We start from the raw sequence: 19990 nt of genomic DNA on the forward strand, positions 1-19990 counted from the left end.
CCATGCCCCTTCTATGCCCACACCCTCCCTTGCAGATGCATGCTACAGAATTTCCATGCCAAGGTTACAGAATATAGACTAAGTGCAATTATGTGCATTAAATGAAATCAGTGCTAGTTAAAATCAATTATAACCAATAACTGGTCGTTAGTTCAAATTAGCAGCTAATTTGTCAATTACGTTATGTGCATATCTTAGGTCTTCTATAATCTGAATGTGCAATTTTGCACGCCAGTTGTAATTTGGGTGTACAAGATTATAGAATGAGGGGGTTTACATATATTTATCATAAGAATTCTGATTGCACTGCTCATCTTGGGAGTTTGTATCTAGGCATTGTGTTTTAAATATCCTTTCTTCAACATCATTGTTTCAGGTATCATTGCATAATGTAGGGGACATAAGTGTTCCAGGAAAAAAAAATGGAGTCTTTGTATGTTGTAATCTGAAGGCACCTGCATGGCTCAGAACACTCAAGTAGCATAATAGCCTTTTGGATGGTTCCTCGAAAGATATCATAATCTAGAAAGCTACCACATAGTTTTAAGTAATTTCACAAATTTAATTTGTCAACCACACATTTTTTTGACATACACGGCCATTAGAAGCACAATTTTGTACTTCAGACTTGTAGAACTGCCACAGAATTCCACAGGATTTGTGGCAGAAAACTAGGGGCCACTCTCAAAATTTCTACAGATGCAATACGTTGCAAAGATAACTACATTTCTGTCTATCCTTGTCAGTTTTCAACATGATGTTTCCAACATACGGAATTACTAGAGAAGAAACAGCTACAAAATTACATCTGTTCAAACCATTAATCTTGTCCTCATCCATCAACTGCCAGAAAATAAAATTCAAAGTCACGTACCCTCTCTTTATTTGCTTCTGTAGGTTCCTAACCACTTTGAGTTCGCTGTCCACACAAAGGGCACTCAGCTTTTCATCATGGGTAAAAAATGGATACCTGAAAGAATACCACCTCCGTTACTTAACAAGCCTTAAGAATTACATGTTAGTATTGAAATCTGTTTATTAGTGACAATGATACAAATAGGCCAACATAGAAACACAGCTGTACAGATGAGCAGATACAGAAACATTGGTAGCCATAAATGGATGAAGCCATCTCATATTCTACACTTCTGGTGACTTTTGTTTTCCAACAAGATAAAGAGGCACTTCTTAGGCTTTTTTTTAGCTTAAAGAGGTGACCTTTATTGATTCAAAGATTTATATGTTTCCAGATGTTTCAAAGATAACCCAGACTAGAAGGAAAGAGTTCCTGCAATTGAGACAATCCGTACTGTCTTTGGGTGCTAAATTTCAACTTACATACACTTGTAAATGTTTGATCCTTTTGGATCAACATTCTTATACTTTTTTTGATCCTTCCCAGTTATGGTTTTTCCTTGAGGGAAAAGGAGTAACCCCTCCCAGTACCTCCACGCGGACTTAGTCCTTAATAATTTAGAAGATGTACACTGCATTATATTATGGTTAATTTTTATATTACTTTCATGAACTATCAGATCCAATGATGGTATGTGTATTGCTTCTCCCAAATTGTGGACTTACTTTTAGAGAGATTGTTTAATCCCTAGGGAATATACTTTATTTTATTTTCCTGTTTAACTATATGTAATCTCTCTTTTTTTTTTCCTTTATATAGATATTGTTATTGTATATCTATAACCAAGATTTTGAACTATACAGTAACTCGTCCTTATCCAGCCCCACCCCAGCAAAGTGAGAAGCTCAAACAAGGTATCAAAAAAAATTTATAACAAACAATCAGTTCCCAGCAAACAACACCAAGGATCCCAATCATCCCCAGCCCCCTACCACTCCTCCCCTTCCCATCCCAATAGCTACTCCCAAGACCTCAAACATACCAGAGGAAGACGTCAAGGCCTTGCGAGGAAGCAGATATCCCTCGTCCTAGTCCAGGGGTAAGACTCTGAACCCCCCTGGCGAGTCCAGTGTGTTAGAATCTGGAACTACAATCCCCATCCCCAACTCCCCTTCCCTCACAAATAGTCCACACTCAAACTAAAGAAACTGAGTGCTACGACACTAACTAAATTCACCTTCAGTATGTGTAGATCCCACTATAGGCTGTTACTACTAACGCTGGTCAACTAGTTGATTGAGGAAAAAACTACGGGCCCGAGGCGATAAAAATTACATTTTAAGCCCAACAAACTTAAAAAGCTGCAGAGCAGAGAAAAACTGGATACAATCCCAAGATCAGAATTCTCCAATAGGGAGAGTAGATGCTCCTAGGCCAAGGATGGGAAAACATTTTTTGACACCTGGACCACATTTGTGGCTCTTGCCTGTACCAATGGCCAGCTTTCATACCAGAGGTAGACAATAGGTGGATTTCTTGAACCATTGTGCACTGGATCCCAAAGAATTGGAGCTCTCAGCAAGGCCTTTGCTGCAGTGAATTGGATCAGCAGTGAACGGAACATTTAAGGCATATGTTTCTTTAGCCATCAGCAAGGGGTGGAAGCCCAGGATCTAGGCACCCTGTCTTAGCCATGGCTTACAGAAATTCATATGTGTGTGTTCCCACTTTGGTTGCTAGTGTGCTGCAGAGAGCAGCTAATCATCCATGTTCAGTTATCCTCAATTTTCTAGACTAGCCTCAGAGGCTGCAGGTGCTGATTTAATGAGGCTTCTCTGGTCTGTGTCCTGTATATGGCAAGACAGATTTGGAGCAAATATAAACATAGAAACAGACGGCAGATAAGGGCCACAGCCCATCTAGTCTGCCCACCCCAATGACCCTCCCCTACCTTTCTCTGTGAATAGATCCCACGTGTCTATCCCATTTGGCCTTAAAATCAGGCACACTGCTGGCCTCAATAACCTGAAGTGGAAGACTATTCCAGTGATCAACCACCCTTTCAGTGAAAAAGAATTTCCTGGTGTCCCCGTGCAGTTTCCCGCCCCTGATTTTCCACGGATACCCCCTTGTTGCCGCAGGACCCTTGAAAAAGAAGATATCTTCTTCCACCTCGATGCGGCCCGTGAGATACTTGAATGTCTCGATCATGTCACCCCTCTCTCTGCGTTCCTCGAGTGAGTACAGCTGCAACTTATCCAGCCGTTCCTCGTACGGGAGATCCTTGAGTCCCGAGACCATCCGGGTGGCCATTTGCTGGACATCCTTACGGTAATGCGGCCTCCAGAATTGCACACAGTATTCCAGGTGGGGCCTCACCATGGATCTATACAATGGCATAATGACTTCAGGCTTACGGCTGACGAAACTCCTGCATGTGCAACCTATGATTTGCCTTGCCTTGGATGAAGCTTGCTCCACTTGATTGGCAGTCTTCATACATATTTTATACCACATTCATATCATCTTATTACGGGGGAGGTGAGGACATCTTATAGAGGAACTTAGCAAGTAAAATAAATAATTACTAGATGATGAGTGTGAGACTGTTGAGCAGACTGGATGGACCACGCAGGTCCTTTATCTGCTGTCATTTACAATGTTTCTATGATTTTGATGGAGAAGCTGTTGCACCTTCCTATATCCAGAGGACTGCTCTGCTAGGGTCCAGTTTGGGTGAATGATGCAGCTCCATACTTCAAGCCTTGACTTTCATTAGTTGGATTTGTGGTAAATGATGCTGAGAAATTTTAGAATTACACATTATTTACAGAAAATAGATCCACTTCTCAACTTTCTTTCAGGAAACAAAGAAAAGAGGCACCTTAAGATGCATAGCAGGTCCGCCCATCCCCACTAATCCTAAGGCCTGATTGGCCCAGGTGCCTACGAACCTGGGCCAATCGCACCTTAGGGTTAGTGGGGATGGGCCGGGAAGGGGCGGGCCCGTCTCATTTCGACAAGACTCGTCCAGCCAACCAGGGGGAGGTCGTTAGCATGGGGGGTCCAGAGGGGGTCCGGCTTTCCGGCAGGAGGGGTTGGGCACCCTCCTGCCGGCGATTGTGAGTTTGGGCATCTTAAGGTGTCTATTGTAGATTAAGAAGGTGATTGCTGTGGTATACGTTGTAAAATTAAAGTTGGCACCAGAAGGTTTACAGGCTAACTCTACATATTCTCAATTGTACAGAAAGAGAGAGCTTGGGCTCTGATGGCTCCCTATGCCTAAATGTATCTTCTCTTCCCCCCCCCCAAGTCAAAGCATCCTTCTCTTTCCCCACAAATCAAAGTATTCTCCCCTATCCCTAACCCTGCCCTCTCCACCACCCCCTAACAGTATGAAATACATAAAAGTTACAAAGCATAAACAAGAAAGGAATTAAGCAACCATAGAAGGTTCTCCCCATATGATGTAGTAAATTGCCCAAACAGTTTAGAATAGTGCAAGAAGTTGAATATAAGGTTCCCATGTATAATAAAAACACACGTTGATGTTTATATGCGATACTTGTTTCTCTAAGTTCTATGAAGAGCAAGTCATGTAATTTATTATGCCAATGCCAGTGAGAACGAATAGTCCCTTGGGTCCAATATTATAAAATACATTTTCCTCAATATGTAAACCTTCATAGACCAAATCCTAAAGCCTTTACCTTTGATCCCTAATACTGATATCTGACTTAATAAAATACCTCCAGGAAGAAATGCAATACACTTCTCCCTCCATATTCGTGGTTTCAGCATTCACAGTTTCAATTATTCACGGTTTTTAGTTTGCTGGCTCCCCCCCCCCCCCCCCAATTACATCAGCTTGCATAGAGAAATTGCTGATTCTAAGCGTTTACAGAGAAAATCGCCGATTCCTGGCATTTTCTTCACTATGTTTTGCCTCTCCTTCAGGAACAGGCCAGGTCTTCCACCATGTTATTCGCAGTTTCACCATACTCATGATGGTTTTTAATAGAAAACAGCGAATAACATATGAAAAAGTTATTTGCAGTTCTGTTAATCCCCTATCACAGCGAATACGGAGGGAGAAGTGTAGTCTATTTAAGTATGCACTCCCATATCTAATATTCTCCACAAAGAACATATGCAAGGATAACCCCAACATGCATGAAAAAAGTATCGGGTTGGCCAGTACTATTTGAGCATATTAGCGTATCAATGTACATGTCTCCCTCCATATTTACGGGTTCGACACTCGTGACTGCGGTTATTCAGGAGTTCCTGTTGCGTTTTATAATGCTGTTCCAAACAAAGCAGCCTCACTTACGCGATTTCATCTCGCCCAGGACAGAGTTGATTCCGCCCCCCGAGTGACATCATCCTGGGGTGCCGAGAGAAAATTCCAACGCCGGATATTTGTGTGACTATGAGTTTTGCTGCAGCGTGGTTGGGCAAAGGCCAGCATCAGAGAAGTGTGTGACTGTGAGTTTTGCTGCAGCTACACCAGATATACTGTATGGGGGTATTGTCCAATACTAGGCTCCTTCCTAGTGCCTAAATTTCCACAATATCCAATTCTGGTTGGTTTTTTTTTTTTTTTTTAAATACAAGGCTGATTTGTTTGGAGAGAAAGAGTAAACTCTAACTTTTCTACAAAATGTAACTTCACCATATCTGGGGTATTGCCTCTCCTTCAGGAACAGGTCAGGTCTTCCTCCATACTCGCAGTATGACTACAAAGCACAAGGCTCCTAGTGCTACCAAAAACGCTCTCAAAAGGGAAAAAAGTGAAGACCTTACCAGAAAAGGTTGAATTATTGGGCATGCTTTGTAGAATGAAGTCAGCCTCGCAGTTGCTTGGCATTATGGTATTAATGAATCTACTGTTAGGTACATAAAAAAAAAAAAGAAGGAAAAGCCAATCCATGAAGCCATTGCTGCAGGTACACCAGTGGGTGCAAAGACATTACATGTTGTGCAAGATAGCAATCTCTCTCGTATGGAAACTGCAACATTTATGGGGTGCAGAATTGCTGTAAGAAGAGAATTCCTGCAGACTCTGTGTTGATAAGAGGAAAGGCAAAGTTTCTGTATGATAACTTAAATAAAAGGGAAGAGGAATTGTTGCAATCTTTAGACTTTCAAGCCAGTAAAGGGTGGCACAGGTATGACCTACATAATGTAAACGTGACAGGAGAAGCAGCAACGGCCAACCAAGAGGCAGCTTGAGTGTTCCCTGCCTCCTTTAGAGAAATTATTGAAGAGAAGGGAAATGAACCTGAGCAGACATCCAATGCCGATAAATTGCTCTATTGTGGAAGAGAATGCCACAGAGTACTTTCATTAGCAAAGAGGATAAGCGAGCACCAGGTTTCAAGGCTGCAAGAGATAGATTAATGCAGCTTTGTACAAATGCAGTAAGCCATATGATAAAGCTTACATTGATTTATAAGCTGCTATCCCCCGAGTCTTGAAGGGAAAAGATAAGTTCCAGCTGCCTGGATGCACAACAAGGAGGCTTGGATGAGAACACTGTTCATTGAGTGGTTTCATCAGTGTTTAGTACCTGAAATATGAAACTACCTTGCCAGAAAGGGAAAGGAATTCACAGTTCTGCTGGTTTTGGACAATGCCCCTGGACACCCAGAACCACATGAGTTCCACACTGAGGGTTGTTGAGGTTGTCTGCATGCCCCCCCAACACATCTCTCATCCAGCCTCTCAACCAGGGGATAATAAGGACATTCAAGGCACACTACTATTACTACTATCTATTCAGTCATGTCATGGATGGGTAGAGGGACCTTGGGGTGATAGTGTCTGAAGATCTAAAGGCAAAGAAACAGTGTGACAAGGTGGTGGCTGTTGCCAGAAGGATGATAGGCTGGATAGAGAGATGCATAACCAGTAGAAGAAAGAAGGTGTTGATGCCCCTGTACAGGTCGATGGTGAGGCCCTGCTTGGAGTATTGTGTTCAGTTTTGGAGACCATATCTGGCAAAGGACATAAGAAGTCTTGAAGCGGTCCAGAGAAAGGTGATGAAAATGGTAGTATGTCGGCGCCAGAAGACATATGAGGAGAGGCTGGAAGCCCTGAATATGTATACCCTAGAGCAAGGCTGCCCAATTCCGTTTCCCTCGAGATCTACTGGCAGGCCAGGTTTTCAGGATATTCACAATGAATATGCATGAGAGAGATTTGCCTGCACTGCCTTCTTGGTATGCAAATCTCTCTCATGCATGTTCATTGTGGTTATCCTGAAAACCTGGCCTGCCAGTAGATCTCGAGGGAAACGGAATTGGGCAGCCCTGCCCTAGAGAAATGGAGGGACAGGGGAGATATGATTCAGATGTTCAAATACTTGAAAGGTATTAATGTAGAACAAAATATTTTCCAGAGAAAGGAAAATGGTAAAATCAGAGGGCATAATTTGAGGTTGAGGGGTGGCAGACTCAAGAGTAATGTTAGGAAATTCTTCTTTATGGAGAGGGTTGATGCATGGAATGTGCTCCCAAGGGAGGTGGTAGAGAGGAAAACGGTGACAGAGTTCAAACAAGTGTGGGATGAACAGAGAAGATCTCTAATAAGAAAATAATGGGTATATATTGAAGGAACTAAGGCTGGTATGTATCCCGTATATTGATATTCAGTTGAGGACTGGCTGGGGAGGGCTTCGATGGCTGGGATGGTTAAGATGGGCTGGAGTGAGCTTTGATGGAAACTCCAGTAGATAGAACCTAAGCACACTACCAGGCAGGGCCCTGGTTTTCTGGCCCAGAAATATCTAAGAAAAAGGACCATTTAAATTAAATGATTAATTTATGGAGCATGTATGGTTGGGTAGACTGGATGGCCCATTCGGGTCTTTATCTGCAATCATTTATTATGTTACTATGTTATGTGCCCAACCCTTGGATATTCCTTGCCAGTTCTTGCCATGTTTCCCCGTTTTCCACGGCTTCTTTCAATTGCTTGTTCATTCCCGTGTCATTCTTATAATGAAGGAACTAAGGCCGGTATCAGGCAGACTTGCACGGTCTGCATCCCGTATATGGACATTTAGTCGAGGACGGCTGGGGAGGGCTTCAATAACTGGGATGTTTAAGATGGGCTGGAGTGATCTTTGACGGAAACTCCAGTAGATAGAATCTAAGCACACTACCAGGAAGGGCTACGGGTTTCTGGCTCAGAAATATCTAAGAAAAAGGACCATTTAAATTAAATGATTAATTTATGGAGCATGTATGGTTGGGTAGACTGGATGGCCCATTCGGGTCTTTATCTGCAATCATTTATTATGTTACTATGTTATGTGTCCAACCCTTGGATATTCCTTGCCAGTCCTTGCCATGCTTCCCTGTTTTCCACGGCTTCTTTCAATTGCTTGATGTTCATTCCCGTGTTATTCTTGATGGTATCCAGCTACACTACACATGGTATTCAATGGAGAGGATTATCCATGCAATGGAAGAAGATCCCAATGTGGAGATCATCATGAAAATGTGGAAAGACTTCACTATTGCTAATGACATCAATATTATTGAAAGAGCAATGAAAGCTGTCAAGCCAGAGACAGTGAATTTGTGATGGAAGAATCTTTGGTCTAAATGTGTAAAAAAGGAGTTCACCGTCTTTATCACAGAGCCAGTCAAAGAAATTATGAAAAACATTGTGGACTTGGCAAAGAAGGTCGGTGGGAAAGGCTTTCGAGATATGGATCTGGCGGATATTCAAAACTTAATACACACCAGAGCTGATGAATTAACAGAAGATGACCTAATTGACCTGACTATTCCTGAAGGAGAGGCAATACCAGATGAAGAAGAGGATGGAAAAGACAAAGAAGTACCAGTAGATAAGTTTACATTGGACAATATACTTGGAACATGAGGATGTTACTGGCCAGACTTTATGGTAGATATCCTGGAAACAGGATGGTTGGATAGGCTGGTGTGAGCTTGGATGGCAACTTCAGCATTTGTAACCTAAGACAATACCATGTGGACTTTTATAGTCTATGACCCTAAAATATCAAAGAGGAGACAAATTAATTTAATCATATATTTGTAATGGGTTATACTGGATGGACGGCAGGTCTTTATCTGCTGTCATTTACTATGTTTAAAAAAAAAAAAAAAAATATTGCAAAAGGTCTGCGTAGGTTCAATGTGTTGGAGGGCATGTAGACAACCCCAACACTCTCAGTGTGGAACTCATGGACTATTTTTATGACATCGACCCAACCATGGTACATGCCTTGAAGGTGAAGGAGTTAGCAGAAGCAGAAATCATATATATGACTGAAATTACAATGTATTTCTAAAAGATACTGAGAATCCCTGCCTCCCCATCCACCTCTTCCACATCAGCCACCCATGAGAAGGCACCCCCTTCATCTCCTCCTCCTCCTTCTGCACCAAATACTGAACATATACAGGATGATGAGGATGAAGACACTGATGATCCATCTCCACTGCCTGAGCAGGAAACTGGTGCTATTTTATCCTCTTCGTCTCCTTGTCCTGCACTGCATGCGGAACATGTACAGGATAATGAGGATGACGACACTGCCTGAATAAGTGATCGGTTCGTGTTACAATATTATATTTATCATAATTAAGAATTACAGTACTGTAGGGGGAAGTGACATCACCGTCCAAGATGGACATTTGAAAATCAACTTGCCCTCCGCATGCCCTCCGAGTAAATATTGCTGCTGACCAGTCACCCGATGGTTTTTGGCAAGCCTAAGTTGGAAAATTGACTGGAAGAAAGGGAGCTTTCCTGGAATTTCACTGCGATGTCTCATCAAACGCGAAAAACACTCCACGATTTCGAATTTGGATCACAGGGGCTTGCACAACAGAAAGGGGTGTCCCTGCGCTGATGATTACTGCGGCGGTGGTGATGATAATTGGAGAGTTCCCAGCTGGCAACAACAGATCCACTGTCGGAGGTGTGTGTTATGTTTATAGAAATTTGCCATGAGATGAAAGAAATGAGAGGCGAGTCTACTACACTGACAGCAGAATTTCAGGGCGAAATTACATTGTTAGGCACCAGGGTCAGTGACATGGAGAGCCAAGTTGATGAACAGCAAGAGGCTATGAGCCAAGTTGAATTGCGCTGCAAAGATATGCAATTTCAGCACTTGGGGATTTTGGATAAACTAGAAGACCTGGAAAACTGGAGCCAACATGCCAATCTGAGGATCCAGGGGGTACCTGAAGCGGCAGAGTTTATGGACTTCGAACAAGTACTGTGTGCAATTCTGGAGGCCACATTACCGTAAAGATGTACTTCGAGCTGAGTCAGTCCAGCGAATGGCCACTAGGATGGTCTCCGGACTCAAGGGTCTCTCATACGAGGAAAGACTGGGCAAGTTGCAGCTCTATTCTCTAGAGGAGCGCAGGGAGAGGGGTGACATGATTGAGACATTTAAGTACGTCACAGGTCCCTTTCCTAAGGGACCTTCAGTCACAAGGGGGCACCCGCTCAAGCTCAGAGGAGGGAGATTTGGTGGTGACACCAGGAAGTATTTCTTTACAGAAAGGGTGGTGGATCACTGGAACAAACTACCGGTGCAGGTGATCAAGGCCACTAGCGTGCTCGACTTTAAGAATAAATGGGACATCCATGTGGGATCTCTACGTGGGTCGAGCAGCACTCTGACTTAATGGGGTGGGACAGTAGAGTGGGCAGACTTGATGGGCTGTAGCCCTTTTCTGCCGTCATCTTTCTATGTTTCTAAGTAGTACAGCAAATTGCAAGTATGATTTTGGCGAGATCTGTGGACTCAGAGAATACAGAGCCCATTGCTATAGATTGGGTACACAGAGCCCTGGTAGCACCTAGGAACAATAAACCACAGATCATTATAATATGCTTTAAGGATTTTAAAGTAAAGGAGGCAATCTACTGTATTGTAAATCAATCTAAGCTCATGACTATGAAGGCAATGTTAATTATTTGTAAATTTATGATATCTGCAAGGGCTATACCCCTAAATCTCGCAAATATGAAAGGGTTATTCATGAATTTTTGGTATTTGCGAAAGGGCTGTGCCCCTAACTCCCATGAATATGAAGGGAAACCTATATTTCATTGAATAAAGTCTCTATTGAGAGACATAAGCTCTGTAAATAATTTGGAACTAGCATTCTCTTGACTCAGCACTTCTGACCCAATAGGGAATAAGTCAAAGAAATTGTAACAAGTCCTGCTACACTATACTGTAGGTCAGTGTTTCTGAACACGCGGTACGCATACTCTAGGGTGTACACAGGCCGCCTGTTGAGGGTACACAGGCAGGCCACCGCCTGGGATCTCTCCCTGTCTGCCCCCCAACTGAAGCAACCGCCACCGATTCCTCCTTGCTTCTACGCCCACTATACCACCCCCACCCCTGAAGCCGACCCTGCCACCCAACACACTCCATCTCTCCCCCCCTTCCGCAACTCTGGGCAGGGATGGGCCAGGCGTATGAAACGACTGCATGTGGCTGGCACACAAGCCTTCCACCCGACGTCAATTCCGACGTCAATAGCTGCCTGGCTGGCCCAGATCTTTCTCTCCAACATCAGAATTGATGTCGGGGAGAAGGCATGTGGGCTGGCCGCGTACAGTCGCTGCATGCACCTGGTCCATCTCTGCCCAGAGTTGAGGCAGGGGGTGGGGGGATGGAGCAGGATTGGCTTCGGAGGAGGGGGGGTACAGTGGGCGGATAGGCAGGGAGGAATCAGCGGCGGCTTCAGCAGGGGACAGACAGGCTTCACTGCAGGTCGGCTTCGGGGGAGGGAGGAAAGGGGCATGTGGGTGGTCCAACTTAATTTTGGGACAAAGGTTGGAATGCGGGGCGGGGGCACGAACTCGACACAAAGAAAGGGGGCATGAACATGGGACACAGAATGGAAAGAGGGATGGGGCACTAACTTGGGACATAGGGGGGAGGGAATAGAAAAGGAGAATTGTTGGGCATGAATGTGAGTGAAAGATGGTGCACATAGGGAAAGGAAGAAAGGAAAATTGGGCATGAAGAGAGAGAGGAGTGAGGTAGAGATGCATGGGGAATAAAAGGATGAGAGGGAGAAATGTTTGATATGGTGGTGGAGAGGGACCAGAGGGACAGATTGAAGGGAATGTAAGGGGGAGGAATGTTGGACATAGTGATGGAGGGAGAGATGTGGCATGGTGGAGAGGGTGACAGAAGAAGAAATGGGCATGGGGATGGTGGGCAGTGGTGAAAAATGCTGCACATGATCTGGGGGATGAGAGAGGGAGAAATGTTGGATGTAGCAGTAGAAGGGGTGGAGAGATGCCTGGATCTCTCAAGACAGATGAACAGTGAGAGAGAGGGAGACTTGTTGCCAATAGGGGTGGAGGAGAAAGGAAGAAAAGTTGGATTCGTGGAGGGACAGAGAAAGATGTTGGTTGGGGAATGGAATGAGATCTGTTGGAGAGGAAGCATGTAGGAGGTAGAAATAAATAAATAAATATTGGATGCACAGTCTGAAGGAAGTGTAACCAGAGACTCATGAAATCACCAAACAACAAAGGTAGGAAAAATGATTTTATTTTCAAATTTAGTGATCAAAATGTGTCAGTTTTGAGAATTTATATCTGCTGTCTATATTTTGCACATTTGTCTATTTTTCTATAGTTGTTACTACTACTATTAATTATTTCTATAGCGCTACCAGACGCACCCAGCACTGCACAGAGTCACAAAGAATAAGAAAACAGTTCCTGCTCGAAAGAGCTTACAATCTAAACAGGCAAGACAGACAAACAGGATGTCATGGATACAGTTAAGGGAATGTTTAATCAGTGGGCTGGGTTGGAGGGCACAGGAGTAGGGTTAAGGATTGTGTGGCGCGGTGGTTGAAGCTACAGCCTTAGCACCCTGGGGTTGTGGGTTCAAACCCCGCACTGCTCCATGTGACCCTGGGCAAGTCACTTAATCTTCCAGAGCCCCAGGTACGTTAAATAGATTGTGAGCCCACCGGGACAGATAGGGAAAATGCGTGAGTACCTGATTGTAAAACTGCTTAGATAACCTTGATAGGCAGTATATATAAATATAAAATCCTAATAAACTTGAAAGATATATAAAAAAGGTGGGATTTCAGTCTACTTTTAAACAAGGGAAGGGACTTGACGGACAAACTCAGGAAATTTATTCCAGGCATAGGGGGCAGCTAGCTAAAACGAACGAAGTCTGGAATTGGCAGTGGAGAAGGGTAACGCTAAGAGTGACTTAACTGAGGAACGGAGTTACTGAGGTGACATTGCATATTTTAAAGTCATCTGCCTTGCCCTCTTTGAAAAAAAAACAAAAACTGAATATAAATGATAATTAACATTTTCTCTGTGTACAGAGAGCTTTGTGTGTTTTTTTTTTATTTTGTGGTTACCATTATGTATTAATATGATTATATTGTGTGTACAGTATATGAAAAAAATGGATGGAAGAAATTGCATTACAATTAGTACTATTATTATGGGGGTGGAGCTTGGACAGGGGTACTCGATTGGTATTTGTTAGGCTTAGGGGGTACTTGGCTTGAAGAACTTGAGAAAACACTGCACTAGACCACCCCCCAGGCTATTTAAGAGAACTGTGTGCAGTTCTACTAGGCTTTCCTATTCTAGGTGCTGATGTTCTGGAGACAGATATGTACATTTTTATTCCGATCTTTGTGGGGGTATGAGGGAACACTGGGGGAGGGTGTGTGGGGGGTCTTTACTTTGTCTCTGCAATGGTTACCTTGTCACTTTGGATACTTTTTGGGCACTTAAACCTGTTTTTACATCATCTAATTCACAACGTATAAGTTCCATCCAGGAAGTCTAGTAAAATATTTGATTATCCCTGCAGGATGACTAAATCTAGATCGGCCCACATCCCACTCCAATCACTCCTCCAAATATACCCCTTTATATGTTCAAAAATAGATCTGATTATCTACACTTGGACGACCTGTCTTTTAGGTTGTCCAAGTGCCGACTTGGGCGGGTTTTTAGATGTATTTAAGTTTTGATTATGAGTCCCATAGCAACTAAATATAGATGGATGGAGAGGTTTGAAAATACCAATCAGTAAAAACCAAAACTAACATACAGAAGGTATTATTGGGAAAAACAGTAAACATACAGTGGAGAAAAACAGACCTCAATATGTGTGGCTCCTCGATTTATAAATAAATCACATAAAGCTCACACCAGCATAAGTCTGAAAAAAAACTCCATATAACATATATAGACATTCATATTAAATTGTTTCAGTCATGGCAATTGAAAGTGCATATTTGTGGACATATCATAACACAATTCTGGTATCAAGCATACAATTTTGTCCAACTTTCCTTTCCATACTCGTTCTTTAGCAGCTATTATACTAACAACCCAGGGGTTCATCCACCTCTCTTCAGATTTACCTGTCAGACTCTTGGAAAGTAGAGCTCTCGCAGGTAAGGATCTGCCACCACTCCAAACCTATTTGGTTCCCACACTGGCCCACCTGCAGCCAAACAGCAGACATTGCCCTGAGATGGGAAAAACAACAGCAAAAAAACAAACAAACAACAATCCACATTAAAATGCATAACATGTTTCCTTTGAGGGGGCAGAGGGTTCGTTTGTGTATTTGGACATACTTTTGGGCATGCATACCGCCGACTTGCATTCCCTGAACGTAACTTGCTTGATGAATAAGACCCAAGTATTATTGGACAAGTGGAGGGATTTGCCGATTTCACTGATGGTGCGTATAGGTCTTATAAAGATGATCATTTTACTGAAATGGCTCTACTTGTTTCAAACGTTACCCTTGCGCTTGCTGTGTAAGGATGTGCATAAACCGCACCGTTTGTTCTCTATTTTTTGCTGGGCCTCCAAGAAACCTAAGCTACAGTTTCAGGTGATGGTGGGGGGCTGGACCCAGGGAGGGCTCAGGCTGCCTAGTATGCTTATCTCTTGCGTCTCTTGGGTGACTGGGTTACATATACGCAACACTATATGCTCACTGAGATGGAGCAGTTGGGTTATTCCATGTCAAGTGATCAAGGGCTCCCTGCATGACCATCACGGATTTTGATAAAACTTTATGCTCAAAGTCCCACATGTATCAAACGAACTTTGGTAAAGTTTTAGTTTCGCCTGTGGAATATTCGTGGAGATATAGCCATTTCTTTGACCCCATACTGCAATGACATACAGTACGACAGTGACATTCTGACAACTTTGAGACACAATATCTCACGAGCTATGTTTCCAAAAAAAACTGAAACTTAGCTACCCTGCACAACTTTTGGAGCTCTATTCAGTGCTACCAATAATAATTTTTGTTGAGCACTGAGTGAATGGCTGAATTACAGTAAACTTGGCCGAAAAAATTAGTGCTCCAAAAAAAGTCAAAGTTTGACATTACTTAGCTCCCACAATAATTGAGTAATAAATGCGAAATTTGGCGCATGTCTCAGTACAACGTTGTTTTCAAAAGTACAATTTCAACCTCCAAGCTCTTTCCATTAGTTTACAAATTAAGTGTAAAGTTGCTAATTTGTGTAAAAAGGCCAAAAATAGGGTATTTTCAGCCTGCTTTTACAGAAAAATACCTTTCAGAAACTCTTTCAAATCAGTCTCATTAGAAAGAGCATATTTCAAACCCCCTAGAAAAGTGGGCTTCATTTTTCAACGCAGGTTAACAATGCCCGAAAAAGGGGGACAAAGTTGGGAGATGTCACCATGGCAACGGCCTACGTTTCAACTTACAATTATGTCACTTTTCACACTGGTTTTCCCTGTTTATTTTTACTCAAGCTTTGGGTACAATTGTAGTGTTCTTAATTAATTATTATTCCTAACTAGAAATTGAGGTGATAATTTTGTTGCATGCAGATCACAAATTACAACTTGTTTTCTTTTTCAGATCCACATTATTATTAATTCAGTTTAAAATGGATGCCAACGAATCGACTAATAATAATCCTTTTCTGCCAGACTGTGCCATTGGGCAAAAATTGTTGTCAAAGTGTCATGACGGCACATTTTATTCTAAAAAATGTGGGCTCATTTTTTTACATAATTTGTCAACCGATGAAAAATTGCTTATCACTCGGCGCTCTGAAGTTGAACTGATGGATAAAGACCAAATCTGCCTCCACCACAAAGCAAAGTATCTCGACAAATACGAATTAAAGCAAACATCGTGCTGTAATCCATTTGAAAAGAAAAATCACATTGTTCAAAGTGGATTGTTAAAAGTCAATCTTGCCATGTCTAATGATTTTAGAAAAGTGGCAAAAATAAATATCAAGCCAGGTCAGAAACTTTGCAGTAGGTGCAAAGCCCAATACGTTTCAATGAGTGAAGCTACTGCAGCATCTTCATCTTCAGACGATTTTGTTATCAGCATCTCTGATGCAGTTGATCAAAGCTTGACTGCTTTAGGAACCTCTCCATTGAAAATTCGAAGGTTAGCTAGTAGAGATAAAGCCGGCTATGTGATACGAAAAATTGAACGTGTGCAGAATGTGATAGCCAAGAAGATTACATCTGCTGCTGGAGTTTCAGCTGAAGAAGTTGGGCCGTCTCGTCAGTCTGTAGAATGCAAGTTATGTGAAGATTACACTGACCTCATTGAAGAAATGAAAACGAAAATTGCAATATCCAACAGGTCAATGAAAGTTCAATTATTGACGATGGCCCCAAAAAGTTGGTCAATAAAGGAAACAGCAATGAAGTTTGGCGTTTCAGAGCGCATGGTCAGAACAGCCCAAAAAGTAAAGAAAGAGAAAGGCATTTGTTCTATACCTGATGCAAAAATTGGCAAGTCCCTTCCAAAAGAAATTGCAAATAGAGTTCAAGATTTTTACGAAGACGATGAATTTAGCAGAATATGTCCTGGCAAAAAAGATTGCGTTTCAGTCCGCCTCAATGGTTTAAAAGTACAAAAGCAAAAGCGGCTGCTGTTGTGTAATTTAAAAGAGCTGTACATGGCGTACTGTAACAAATACGGAACTGAAATTGGTTTTTCCAAATTATGTGAGCTCAGGCCAAAGTGGTGTGTAACCGTTGGTGCATCAGGTGCACACTCCGTGTGTATCTGCACGATACATCAAAATGTAAAGCTCATGCTACAAGGCGCCAATGTCAAAGAGAACTACAAAGTTCTTATGGAAAAAACTGTGTGCGACCTAAATGTCAAGGACTGTATGCTACAACAATGTCAAAACTGCCCTGGTGAAGAAGCACTAACAGCATACCTGGAAGAAATATTCAAGGATTTAGATCCAGAAGAATCAATAGAATTTAAGTAATGGGTTCACGCTGACCGTGAAACATTAGAAACAAGCGTACTAACCATGGACAACTTTATTGAAAGACTTGCAAACAAGATTTGGAAGTTGACAAGCCACCATTTCATTTCAAAACATCAAAGTGAATATTTGAAGATGTTGAAGACAGGCTTAAAAGAAACGGAAATGATCGTTTTGATGGATTTCGCTGAAAATTACTCATTTGTTGTACAGGATGCCGCCCAAGGCTTTCACTGGGAAAATTCACAAGCTACGGTACATCCTTTTGTTGCATATTACCTCAATGAAGTGGGCACATTGCAAGTTGTAAACTGTTGCATTATTTCTGATCATATGCAACATGATACGATATCTGTACACGTGTTTATTGAAAAGTTGATCGAATTTTTGGTAACTCAAACAAACATTACCAAAATATACTACTTCAGTGACGGCTCAGCTGCACAATATAAAAACTACAAGAACTTTGTGAATTTGTGCAATCACAGAAATGATTTCAACATTGAGGCTGAATGGAATTTTTTTGGAACTAGCCACGGAAAATCACCCTGCGATGGAGTTGGTGGAACAACTAAACGACTGGCTGCCCGGGCTAGCCTCCAAAGACCATCAACGGATCAAATATTGACGCCAAAGGATCTATTTAACTTTTGTGACCAAAATATACACGGAGTTAAATACATTTATGTTCCAAAAGAAGAAATTGAAGAAAGCAAAAAGTTTCAAGATGAAAGATGGCAGGAAAGCAGCACAGTAGCCGGTACCAGAGAGCACCACCAATTTGTACCAGTCGACTCAAACTCGGTTTGTTTCAGCAAAGTTTCAAATGACACAATAAATTTTGTTGCCAAAATTTCTGATACTGCCATTCCAAATTTGAAAGTGTCCGAAATCTTTCCTGGTTGCTACGTTGCCTGTACTTATGATAATCAATGGTGGATAGGCAACATTGTTGAAGTCTCAATTGAACAAAATGATGCATTGATAAAATTTATGCATCCTCACGGTCCAGCTCATTCGTTTTATTGGCCAGAAAGGCAAGACGTTTGTTGGGTTCCAGAGCAACACCTCATCTGCATGCTTTGTGCCCCTTCAGTTACATCATCCGGCCGCCAATATCAATTTCCAGAAACTGCATTGAAGAAAGTGGCTCAAAAATTTAACAGAATGTTATAAAGATTGCTGGCAGTTAAAATCAAAGTGGACTTCACTTCGGCTTGGGAACCATATAAGATACTAGAGATACAAAATTACTTCCTGTTAGATTTTGTAACAAGCATAGCCGTGCCTCAGAGACCGAGTCATCCAGCACAATATTAATTATTGCCAATCTTCGGTCAAAATCTCATTCATTGGCATCAGGCATATGCTTGCTGCATCTAATTATTTTGAATATTTTTTAATCTTTTTATATTTTTGTCTTTTTGTGTTTTCGTTTTTTAAAAATTGTTTTAAGGGAAATAAATAACCAAACTTTAATAAGATAGTGCAATTATTTAAGAAGCACTTATCTGAGTCAGTTGTCAGCACTGTTTGTATCCCAACGGGGCCACCGTTTCACCCGATGTGGCTTCGTCAGGGGAAAGGTTGACAGTGCCTGAAACACAAAAGTTACATTAATTATATTACATGATAGCTTAAAATAACCTTAAATTCAATGCAATGCTGTATTATTTGATCAAAATTTAACCTAGCAACTTACGGAACAGGAATCGACCTAGCTCCTCTGCAAAACTTTCTCTTTGAAAATGGCGGCGAACTTTAAGAACGCCCAGCTTTTAAATGTCCGGTATAAACCTGCTGGTACTTACGTTCATCACGTAAAAAATTTTTTTTTGTATGTCCATTGGTCACATGCATTCGTCTAATGACGTCGGTTCATCACGTTTTTATACAAACAGTTGGGATACAAACAGTGCTGACAACTGACTCAGATAAGTGCTTCTTAAATAATTGCACTATCTTATTAAAGTTTGGTTATTTATTTCCCTTAAAACAATTTTTAAAAAACGAAAACACAAAAAGACAAAAATATAAAAAGATTAAAAAATATTCAAAATAATTAGATGCAGCAAGCATATGACTGATGCCAATGAATGAGATTTTGACCGAAGATTGGCAATAATTAATATTGTGCTGGATGACTCGGTCTCTGAGGCACGGCTATGCTTGTTACAAAATCTAACAGGAAGTAATTTTGTATCTCTAGAATTGAATTGATACTTCCTCAAGTACTTGCATTTTGGTTTTACCAAGTATTGCTATACGATGTCTTTAAGCAATTGGAACACAACCTTTGGGTTCAACATAGAACAAGCTGAATCCATCCTAAGTGCACCTTCTCAATATGAAATTAATCCTACTGGCACTGACAATTTAACCACAGATTGGAATCTTTTTTTTCAATCAAAACAAAAAAATTATGAAGATTGAGCTAAATAGCGGAATCCTTGTAGAATATTGCAAAAGTGAAAGAATTCCACGGGGTTTAAGAATTAACAAAGAACCCCAGAACTTTAAGGAAGACAAAGAGTTTCTGACCAAATGGAATATGATTCTAAATAAATGTTCCTTCGACTTAATGTTATTAATTATAGAAAAAAGTAGAAAACAAGTCGAGGAACTTAAACAAGATTTAGAGAAAACTTTGACAACTTTAAAATCAACACAATCTCCAGAATCATTCCAGGATCAGTTAACCACTACCAATGAGAATTTACTAAAGTTCAAAGAAAATACTAAGAAGTTTAAATTGAAAAAGTTCTACAGAGATGAGAAAGATTACCAGAACAACAGGGTGTATCACTGG

At 41.5% G+C, this 19990-nt stretch overlaps 1 protein-coding gene across 9 annotated transcripts in view; it reads right to left on the reverse strand.

Annotated features, from left to right (window-relative positions):
* LOC117354404 (tubulin delta chain-like) overlaps nt 1-19990 on the reverse strand; it is a 112764-nt gene that overhangs the window by 76228 nt on the left and 16546 nt on the right. For 8 of the 9 annotated variants that reach the window (XR_004538201.1, XR_004538202.1, XM_033931881.1 and 5 more), the window contains exons 2-3: nt 14299-14381; nt 875-970 (exon numbers count right to left, since the gene is read on the reverse strand). Coding sequence is in view for 7 of the 9 variants with exons in the window: in XM_033931881.1 (XP_033787772.1) it covers nt 875-970; nt 14299-14381 (179 nt within the window). In the remaining 2 variants the exon portion in view is untranslated. Of the gene's footprint in view, nt 1-874; nt 971-14298; nt 14407-19990 lie in introns of all 9 variants that reach the window. The other variant, XM_033931882.1, reaches the window with a different exon arrangement.

The sequence above is a fragment of the Geotrypetes seraphini genome, chromosome 2, assembly GCF_902459505.1.
Source record: "Geotrypetes seraphini chromosome 2, aGeoSer1.1, whole genome shotgun sequence".
NCBI classification, from domain to species: domain Eukaryota; kingdom Metazoa; phylum Chordata; class Amphibia; order Gymnophiona; family Dermophiidae; genus Geotrypetes; species Geotrypetes seraphini.